The following is an 11,732-nucleotide window of genomic DNA, read 5'->3' as shown; positions in this document are numbered from 1 at the left end:
AACAGGACCGCAATATTCCGCGAGACATGAATACAAAATGTTCTAATTATTCTCATTATCATTTTGACATTTTCGAATACCCAGCGACCGGGCCCATGCATGCACAGAAGAGAAATAGCGGGAAGACTGTGTACGTGCAGTATTTACACTGAGTTGTGCTTAAATGCATCCCAGGGCAGCGCCCTATAACAGCTTAATCAGCGAGCTATCGTCATAACTGTGACTCACAGCATTTTGGCAGTCTTCCAGTAGACGTGTATGATTGTACATAGGACAGTGAACTTGAGTGAAAGTCATCATAGTCTGAATCCAGCGGCAGCCGCTCACGGAATTGGAATTAAAGAGCGCCTTAATGAACACATTAATGTCTGGTTCAGAGGCACCGCGGGAAGGAGTGGGGTTGGGGTGGTGGTCGGGGTGGGGTGAGGGGGAGTGGGGAGCTGGGGGGTGTTGTTGGAAGTTATTTTGTCAACAAAATAAAGAGGACGTTTGAAGGTTTGAAATTATTGCGATAATGGAACAATCATAAAGTTTGAAACAAAATTGTCAACAAGCAGACAAGGACAAAACAAAATATAATATTACAAAATAAACAATGATAAAATGCCATATAATAACAATGAAATGATATAGAAATAAAACACACAAAAAACACAATCAAACCAACAACAAAAACAGCAAACAAACTATTTTTCAGATAAACGTTTCCAATTTCAAAAACAAAATAATGGCGGTGGTGGTGGGGGGGGGGGGGTGGGGGTGGACCTCAATACCCCCTATAGTAAAGGAAACCATGCATGATGAATTATATAATTCAATTCCATTCAATTCAGTTCTAATAAAATAAACAAAACAGAATACAATCATGACAGAATAAAAGTATAAATTGATCAAGAGTATAAAATAAGGTAAAATAACAAAACAATAAAGCTTTACTATAGTAAAGGAAACCATGCATGATGAATTATATAATTCAATTCCATTCAATTCAGTTCTAATAAAATAAACAAAACAGAATACAATCATGACAGAATAAAAGTATAAATTGATCAAGAGTATAAAATAAGGTAAAATAACAAAACAATAAAGCGATACATCAGATAACAACATAAGATAGAGCATAATTGGAATTGGATGGCCATTAAAAAAACATGAGGATTTGTCGAGACGACCACCCTTGATGAAGGCAAAATAAGTTTCGTTGAACATACAATATAATATAGGAAATTTAAAAGATAATAAAGTACTAAAAAGGAATAAACAAATACGAAAATATGACATATTTTAATTTAAATTACCGCACAAACCCACAACAGGACAATACAAGGCAGTAAAATCAACAATTCAAAATTTCAGACACTTGTGATTAAGTACGATTTGAGTTTTTATAAGATAGGCATCCCCCTCTTTATCCTTCCTGTAAGAACGGTATATGATATCACCTAGGTAAAGCACATCCCTTTGTTCATCCATCCGTTAATAAATTACTTTCTTATAAAATAATTTTGCCTTAGAAGAAGATGGATGGATAGATAGATAGATGGATAGACAGATAGATATTGCCAGCTATAAAGAACGACGACGAGGGGAGAGTGGCGACGAATAACAATCGATGATAGCAGATTGCAAATCAAGCTATTAAAGCAGTACAAATTATGTCAATACACCTTTAATTCTTGTTTTAATCAAACAAACTAATACCATCCAATCCTATTAACCTCAACTCACATTCTCTGTTGGTAGTGAGCACTTTTCCCCCCTCCATTTTACCCCCTCCCGAAATTTGAAAATCGCGGCAACCCCCACTTCCCCCCCAAAAAAAAGTAAAATTAAATTTTTAAATCCTGTTTTTGCCCCCCCCCCCGCTTGCAGCTTTGCGGGACATACCAAGTTTACATGACATAAATAAGTGATGCAAAGATTCTCACTTAAATTCCGTAATGTATTAGTGATTATCAACAAATTACCTTAATTCCACTGCCTTGCCCATGAGTGCGAAGTTAAGAGGTGTAGCATGCGTTCGTAATGTCTAGCCTACTACCACAGAGACGGATCCAGGGGGCACAGGGGGCACGTGCCCCCCCCCCCCCCCCCCCGGCCAAAAAAGTGCTCTTACCCCCCCCCCCGCTTATTTAGCAGCTGGCTGAGTCGTTGCGATTTTTTGGGGACCAAAAAAAAGAAATATATATGTATGTCCTCTTACCCCCCGTGTGCCCCCCCCCTTTGTGCCCCCCCCCCGGGAAGAAATTCCTGGATCCGCCCCTGTACCAGGGCCCGCTACACATCTCCAACTGGAATTAATGCCTCCAAATTTTGTAGTTTACTATTCGTACAAATATCAGGTACCTTATTCATGTAGGTTTTATAAAGTCAGAATGCCCTATCTACTGCTGGTATTTTTTTCCCTCGAAAATTAGATTGCAGTGAATGTCTGTTTTACGCAATGGTGTTGTCAAATGTTTATTAAACATTTACAAACACACATCAATTGCAGTCACACAACATACACGACGAATGTATTGAAATCTGTAGACCTTAGTATATACATTAGGATAATGAATTTTCCATTCATCTCCTCTCCCTCATTTCTTCTGATCTTTTTTCAAAGGGGTATTTTTCGCGCGACAAAGTCCGGCCCGAGAATTGTAAAAAAAAAGGGGGTATTATTCTCTCCCTCTCTCTCTCTTTGGACTCCTGAGAAATCAAAAAGGGGTTATAAAATATTTTGAAAATCATAGAAAGGGGGTACGTCGAGCAGTGTTCCGGATTTGATTTAGGGGGGTCTCCAAGGCAGGAAAAGCCCGCCAAAGGGGGGGGGGGGGTTCAGAAATGTTGGCAGTCCTGAGATAGGGTGTGCTTTCAAAGGGAGAGAACAAGCATGCGCATACCCTTAATGACACTGAGTGGGGGGGGGGGGGGGGGGCTTTAACAGGTCTTCGTCTCCTATATATTTCTATTGGGTCTCCACAATTCCGAATAACGTAGGTTGTCGAAATGTAAAACGCTTTATACAATATTAATTCAAGAGAATCAACACGAGCTTATAAATAATATCTGTCGACTATTTCAAGGGAAGGTATATCAGCCTTACCACAGCAGGCCTATACTCCGGATAAAGTTTACAAAATTGTAAAGCAATGAATCGATAAGGCCTAAATTTTGGCATTTGGGGCTTAATGCTTAATACAAAGATTCGTACGAACGATAATTTCGTACGAATCTCCCTGTTTTTCCATTGTCTTCCCGAAATTCCATTGTCTGAAAATCGTTCGTACGGCGTTCGTAGCAGTTCGTAATGGCATTTGTGACCGAGGCTTATATTGTATTCATTTATTATTTATTTATTATTTATATTCACATTATTCTCGTCTAATATAACTAAACTTTAATTTTTTATCAACAAAATACTAAACGGTTCGTCTCATGGTGATGCAATAAGTGAGTAAGTGGAATATGTTTTTTGACAAACCAAACGATTCAAAGAATGACGAAAGAACTATATAGCTACATTCTAATTAAAAGTTACCTTTTAATCGGTAAAAACACGATATTCATCTGCGAGAAAAATTCAAGTAAAGGACTTGCCTCGTGAAAATGAGAGCTATATGTGCTATCATTGCATTCAGTTTTATCATGTATGAATGATGAACCATTTATGAGTTTAAAGGTTTAGTAGACAATTGCAAATTTTGATTTTGACAGAATGTCTGACAATTGGTATTTGCTTTTGATTTTGATTTGCATATGATTATGCACGTTTTGCTTTGTAAATTTATCAGTTTCAGCCCCCGGGATGCATATTCAATGTTGTTAGATTAGTATAACCCACGTTCTTGGTTAGCCTCATTTCTGCTCGGAGCAATTCCGCTGCTCATTTTTTCCATTCGACCCTAATATATCTCCCACTTTTTCGCTACCTGCTATACATGCAGTTCTCGTATAGTTCCCCTTAGAATTTATTATAAACACGAGCCCTTTTTGTTTCTTTCGTTTGGCTGTAATGAACACTTTGCTATAAAGCAGCTGTTTGAAATGACAGAAATACACTTTAAAAGTAGAACAGCGAACACATAAATATCAAACTAATCAATCTGCCGGATAATTAGAACGGCTTCCGACGACATATTCCTATTTCCGTCTTCCCTCCCGACAACTTTCACCTGTTTTTGTTTTGGTAATTTGGAATGATCGTAGATTATCCATGGCAACACTTATCTTAACCTGTATGTCATAATTTTCGTTTTAAAGGTAAGTTTCAGAGGGCATGCGTCTCTCTAATTTGGATTTCGGAAAGTGAAACAAAAATGATAAAGGAGAGAAAAGAGAAATGAATACCAGCGGTGTTGCTACAACATATAGCCCCTCCCCATGCCGGAAAGGACCCCCCCCCCAAAAAAAAACAATGGAGAGAGAGAAAGAGAAATAGGGAGGGGGAGGGGCATGGAAGATGATCGGAACCTTCACACAAAACTCCTCTCCTCCTAATCGGTTGTAAAGGGAAAATGAAAAGAGAGATAGGGAGAGGGAGAGAGCATTTTTGTGCATACTTTCTTCAAATGTAAGATGGTGAGAGAAAAAAAAATGTCAATAATCTTCAAACTGTGTTTCATTCCTACCGTGTATGAGGCTATCATAGTGTTTTTTGTGTTTCTATTTAATATGATTCATTCACAGTGCTCAATTAATTAATTATTATTATTTTTTTTCAATTAGTTTATTTCTTAAACAATTTTTTTGACATTTCTCAATACTCTGCCATTATAAATAGATAAAATGTATAAATTACGAATTTGAGATCAAGGAGTATCAGGATGTACTTTAAATAAATCAAACACATTTTGCAAAAATAACAACATCAAAATAGAATGCAGAATATGAAATAATACAACACTGACAATTTGTTTGATGTTATTGCAATCAATTACCTTTTATTCATGATCGTAATGATAAATTAGTTATTTGTACATGATGCTGTTATTTCTTTCCTTCCTTGCATTCTACACAGATCACATCTAGCAATCGATCTTGCATTCAATCTTGCATTCAATCTTGCATTCGCTTTAGATCTGCCAATGACTGAAAATTAAAGTTTGAATACACACAAAACCCTGTGGCAGACCTCGCAAAACCTGGAAGGAGACGCATAAAGATATGAGAGCATCAGGGGAGTGTTTCACAAAGACTAAGATCGACTTTAAGTTGGACTTAACTATGGCAGGCCGTTCGTGCTATTATTTTCTCTTATCATTTACTGGGATTGGTTTCTCAAGGGACGTACCAATCATGGTCACAAATCTACAGAATTTCATTTTTTTTTTAAAGTTCATTATTGAAGGAAAAAATATTATCTATAGATCATAATTGAGAGACCAATGGAGAGAGCAACCAGTGGCATGAATGGTCTGCCATGGTTAAGTCCAAATTAAAGTTGATCTTAGTGTTTGTGAAACACTCCCCTGGCTTCACCAAGGTAGGCCTACATGCTGAAGACTGGGCAGCTTGGAGATAAGCCATCAGGGAAATGGAACGTCCAAGCCCACAGGGTGGAACAAAAATGAACGAAAACAATGATGATAATGGCACACACACTGTAATGGCAATCAAAATTACACGGCATGATAAGCTGCAAATGATGTCTGAATCATGGTTACACAAATATTAATGCATCTTAAACAAAAATTTTCAAATAAAACCAAAATCCATTCGAAAAATCAACACCAGGTTTTAAAGCTCTGAAATATACTTATAAAGATAATGTAAATCATCCAAGCATCATTTGACCTATCATACTTGCCCTTTACCAGCTTGGTTCGACAAATGGAAACTACACTGGGCTGCCATGGTTAACCTTTGCCACACTCAAAACATGAGTGTAAAAAACACTCCAGAACAGTGTCCCAGCGGATGATTTCGATCCACAGCAGTTAAAGAGTTAATCTACATGTATTATTTTATGTTGTGTTTTGGTAGCTTAGCTGTTTTAAACAGTGTTGGTAACTGAGTCCGCTGAATGTCAGTCCACGAAAGAAAAGAAAAATGGCTGCAATGTGTTCTTTTTCGTAATACCAAAGGACATAAGATGTGATAACTATATCATCTGCCTACCACAGAAAGCAGCATTTGGTTTCATCCGTAAGCCATGAGCCCCTATCAAGTATTTTAATGATGTTGTGGTTTTCAAGTTAATGGTTTTTTTTTAGATTTCTTCCCTGTACGATTGATAAACACATACACCAAACATTATTTAACATTGTTAATCTTGCCAATACTGTAAATAGTCTAATATATATCATGTGAGTCTTTTTTAGGCCAAAAGGTCTATTTGGACCTTCAAGGAAAAAATTGCTACAAAAGTGACAAGACTCTACATTTAAGATATTACACAAAGGTCTTCAATGCTTATCCAAAATATTGTTCAATACAAATACATGTATCTCCTTCCAAACACCTATACTTTAGCTTGATCTCATCACCTGATATTTAGTTTTATTTCACCATGTTTTGATTATACTTTGCTCTGACAACAAAAGTTGTTACTTGTTAGTACACGATACATAATTTGTCTATTTCATGAATTATCCAATATGTACAAAAACACACCAGGGCACTCATTTTACTCTGTGAAACTTAGCATGGCAAGTTAAATGAGTGATAATCATACTGTTAATAAACTTAATATCCTATGAATAAAATAATATTTCAAATATATGGCAAACCTTTCATTAATTTCATACATAATCCTCAAAAATTCTACTACCCTTAACCGAGAGTACACCAAAAAATAGATTATTTACAATCCTACAACTTGTTTACATTCCAATGGAAAAGATTTTATCCTGTTCATCATTTATGCATTCATATAATCTTTGACACAGCAGGCTCATGATTTATTCAATTCTATACAAAATACAAATCCTTACTTGTAATTCATATTTGTAATTATGTACACAATTCCAGTATCCCAAGTTGAATCAAGCAAGTCAGATTGACTCTCTAATCAGTGACACCTGTCTGTGTTGTCCAAATCCACATTAGTATAGTCCCTAGTCAAGTTGAGTCGGCTATACAAGAAGAAAGGCTGACTAGATTCTGAGATGAAAGTCGACTCCTGAAGCTGTGACTCAAGTGTCCCATGACTCTACTTTCAAGTTGAGTTTAGTCACATTAGTATAGTCCCTAGTCAAGTTGAGTCGGCTATAAAAAAAAGGCTGACTAGATTTTGAGATGAAAGTTGAATCTCCTGAAGCTGTGACTCAAGTGTCCTATGACTCTACTTTCAAGTTGAGTTTAGTCAGCTCAAAAAGCTGATAAGAGTCTCTCTAGTCAGGTCCAACGTTGTGTTTATGCTTAATTGAGTTTGGCTCGAGTCGAGATCACATGGTTCTAGTTGCACTAGACATCTGTTGAGTATACCCAGCTCAAAAAGCTGTCAACAGTCTGTTTAATTGGGCCCTGAGTCAAGTCAATACCAATACAACTGTAACTTGAATTACAATTGAGTCAACGAGGTTCAAGTTACCTTTGACTCAATCCCAAGTCGAGTTCAGTTTACTAAATATTAAAAACTTGAGTATGATTTGAGTCAAGTTCCTAATAATCACAGTACAATGCTGTTTAATACATTCATAATACACAGCTGTCCAAGCACATAGCCTGTATAAAACAATCGCACTTCCACAGAATTTCATTACAAAACTTGAAACTCATAATAACTGACATTTCTCCTAAACAAAATATTTTTACAAATCTCATTGCTGAAATTTGGTGCTTCATTTGTCTTTTTACATAGTTTTTACAAAGTTGTAACACTAATCACACACATAATTACTGTCCGTTGTTGTGATAATATTTCAGTAATTCTGTCAATATATTACCACTCTCCTTGAGTGCTTACCGGTAATCACTAAATGCCTAGGCGGCCTTGTACAGATAGGCAGCAATCAACTGTGTCGGCTGTTTTGAATGAATTTGCTTGAAGAACAATACCAACACATATTAAGAGAAATAGCATAGTTTTCAGAGCTTGTGAATATATCAGTTGGGAGAAGTCAAAGAAACTACTACTTGAAGAATTATCCTCAGACAACATCATAGATTGCCTATTGGATCCCTTATTTAAATTCATCAACTGTTTTTTTCCTTCCACCGCTTAATATACCTTGTTTTCCTTTCCAATACAAAATATAGCATTATAAACATGTTAGGAGGTAAAGATGAGAAAAAGAGAGAATTGAACACTTTCACTAGATAAAGTACACATATAAAAAATTGTGAATTACTTATTCATAATGGTGTATGAAAGCAAACTAGCTTCGAAATACTGCATAGAGAAAAAGATGGATTTACTGTTAATACATTTCATACAAGAAACGAAAATGGAGAACAGGTCCTGATATTCACAACAGGGAAAATTAGAGCATTTGATTTTTGAAAAGATGCTTAGCGTAAACCAAAATTATGCCAAAGTGATTGAATTAGTGTTTGCAGTATTTTCAAGTATCCCTCTAAAGTACATGCAAAAAGGAAAAGTGAAATGTGATATTGCAAGGCTAGATAAAGAGCTTTTCTTGCTGTAAAAGGTAAAGACCAGTATTGGAAACGCCCCAATTTCAAAAAATGAAATGGAAGCTCTCATTACCAATCATGTGAAAGAATATGTTTTGACTAATACATGATGATACAAAATTTGCCGGGAAACCGCCTACTAATTCATATATTTGGTAAATTTGTTTCTCTCATGGTCTGTGAGAGATATAGGGTAGTCCCATATACATATTTCTGTGTATAGTGCTTGTAACTTTACGAAGAATGGGCCAAATTTCTTATCATTTTGATGATTCCAGAACCTTGCAGATGCTAGATGCTAGATGATCAACCTTTTCTGATCGATTCCACAACGTTTCTTTCACAATGCAATCGCATGACCATAACTGGTCTTCACCTTTAATACACAAAGATGTTGACAAAAATGAAAATAATACCAGGAATGTTTCTACAACATAATTCTGACATCATATCTGGATGTCACTACTTTCTAAATAATTTTTAGCTACCGTAAATAACGGAGTATAAACCGCACCTTTTTGCCGCCGAAAAAAAATTCAGAGTCGGGGGTGCGGTTTATACACGGTACACAAAAAAAAGTTTCAATTTATGCTCCTCCATCTGGCGCTATGCCTGGCAATGTCTCCCAGCTCAGTAATCGGTGTGTTTTTTTTGGTTTTTTTTAAAGGCGAAAAAGAAGGGTGCGGTTAATGCATGAGGGCGGTTTATACAACGTTAATTACGGTAATGAAGAATTATACAAAATAACAGAATGTACAAAGTAAAAGTATATTTCTAAATATCTCTCTATAAACATATTCAAGTTAGAGGTATCAACCAAAATATACAAAACTCTGTACCTACAGAGGAATTGAAAAGTAAATAAAATTAATATGCAAAGTCAACCAAGTATTCACAAGAAGTTAATTCTTATATAAATTTGTGACCCAGCAGCTTAAAACCACTCATAAGTCCCTGGAACTATTTCTTTTTTTTAGAATTCTCTTTTTTTAAAGGGGCTGTGTACTTTCTAGCATTAAGTATTTCAAGCTTTCTAATACTTGCCCGCACATGCTAATGTAGAATACTTGTAATTTACTCCGGTAGATTACTCAACTGAAATCTTATGGCATGCCAAGAGCCATCTTTATCAATCACATCTATTCAGAGAAAAATCAAAATTTGCCTCATTTGCTCTGATGTTAGAGTTGCAACTTGCCAGTTCTTAGCTGTTGGGCCATAGTTCATATGATATTGAACACAAGATCTGAGATTTTCTTAGTGATTTCAAATGACTGATATCTTATATTTTTTTTAAATGCACAATGATTGTTTTTTTACTTTTATTCTCCTTAAATTTACCCGTTACCCTCAACCCAATCAACCCCAAATTCATTCAGTTCATCTTTCTACAATTTTACATACTACAGACAAAATTCAGAAATCCTGCCTTACAACCATGGCATTATATCTCAAACTTTAAAAAAAAATGTAATCAGTGTCTCTATCCAAGAACAGAGGTTCCTACCGAGAATTTATGCAGTAATTAAAAAAACTACTAGATCAGACATAAACTACACGAGTTGATGGCTTTTAAGATTTCAGCAATGGAAACATGCGTATATCACCAGACTCGGTTCAACTAGTCTAAGAACCAATCCCAGTTTAAATAATGTACTTAACTAGACATTCATGGATAGGCACCTCTCCATCCAAAGACTTAGAGTAGAATAGACTCACAGTAGACCAATGATAATTCCTGGAACAGAACCACAGTTGACTAACGATAAGTCCCGGACCAGACTCACGGTAGACCAATAATAAGTCTTCGATCAGACTTGCAGAAGACCATTTATAAGTCCTGGACCAGACTAGCAGAAGACCATTTATAAGTCCTGGACAAGACTTGCAGAAGATCAATTATAAGTCCTGGACCAGACTCACATTAGGTCCAATAATACGGTCCTGGACCTGTGTTAGGGAGGGATGCTGGTCTAATCTGCCTTGAGGAGCTTGCTGTACTCCTCCTGCTCCTTCTCTCGGTACTCCTGCTTTACACTCATCCGCTTCAACTGGCCATCCCTGTTACCATGGAAACAAAATAATAAATAAATTTAATGCAATTCATATTTCCGGATAGTCCTCTATTCGTGAGGGCAGAGTTTTAATCAAACGACCATATCTATGAAGAAGATAACCTCAAAACAAGAAATGTAAATGTTTGCTATCAGTGAGGATAAAATGACCATTGAAGAGCAATCCCATGTTCATGGCTAGTTAATTTAAATGAGAGCAACAACAACAACAACAAAAACATCAGAGAAACAGAGGGCAGAAGATGGACAGAATCAGTCAAGCATTAAGAAAATGATGAATATTTACAAGATAAAATTACTGATCACAAGTGACGTGAAAAAAGTGGATCTTGGTAATGTCACTGCAATGTGGTGTAAGACAACTCTCCCTATTGTTCAACACACAAAATGACATTTACATGATTTTCCACAATTACTTACTGGGCCCTGTACCGTGTGAAAAAAAAGAAGTTTACACTCAGAATATCCCAAATAATTTAGTATCATTTGTTTGTGGTATGTGTTTATGCTTGGATGAACAGGAGACATTGTTTAAGAGAGTGCAAAAATCTGTATCCAGACACCTACCCCCTGAACATCCACCCCCAGTCAACTACCCGCTAGGACAAATACCCGCTAGGAAAACTACCCCCTAGGACAACTATCCCCTAGGACAACTACCCCCTAGGGCAACCACCCTCTACGACGACTACCCCCCAGACAACTACCCCCCCCCCCCCCGGATAACTACCCCCAGACAACTACCCCCTACGACAACCATCCTCTAGGACACCTACCCCCCAGACAACTATCCTAGGGGGTAGTTGTCTGGGGGGTATTTGTCCGGGGGGGGGGGGGGGGTAGTCGTCCTAGAGGGTGGTAGCCCTAGGGGGTAGTTGTCTTAGGGGGTAGTTGGCCTAGCAGGTAGTTGACTGGGGGTGGATGTTCAGGGGGTAGGTGTCCGGATACAGATTTTTGCACTTTCTTTTAGCACTCTAGGTATAAAACTTTTTTGGACTCGCACTGTATAATAAAGAGTTACGATTGATTTTGTAACACAGAGCCCTGAGAAGGATAATTTTGTTTTGGAGGACCTACAACAATGTACAATCA

The 11,732-nt window shown here is 36.9% G+C and overlaps 1 protein-coding gene across 1 annotated transcript in view; it reads right to left on the bottom strand.

The window, feature by feature from the left end:
- Positions 1-9,549: 9,549 nt before the first annotated feature.
- The window catches only part of LOC585343 (glycerol-3-phosphate acyltransferase 4), a 39,882-nt gene continuing 37,699 nt past the window's right edge, over positions 9,550-11,732 (bottom strand). The window contains exon 15 of the mRNA XM_030985427.1: positions 9,550-10,626. Coding sequence (XP_030841287.1) covers positions 10,539-10,626 — 88 coding nt within the window. The 3' untranslated portion in view covers positions 9,550-10,538. The remainder of the gene's footprint in view (positions 10,627-11,732) is intronic.

Source organism: Strongylocentrotus purpuratus, unplaced genomic scaffold (genome assembly GCF_000002235.5).
Source record: "Strongylocentrotus purpuratus isolate Spur 01 unplaced genomic scaffold, Spur_5.0 spur5_scaffold_15, whole genome shotgun sequence".
Classification (NCBI taxonomy): domain Eukaryota; kingdom Metazoa; phylum Echinodermata; class Echinoidea; order Camarodonta; family Strongylocentrotidae; genus Strongylocentrotus; species Strongylocentrotus purpuratus.
The sequence above is the reverse complement of the archived record's forward strand: the minus strand, read 5'-3'. Positions and strand labels throughout refer to the sequence as shown.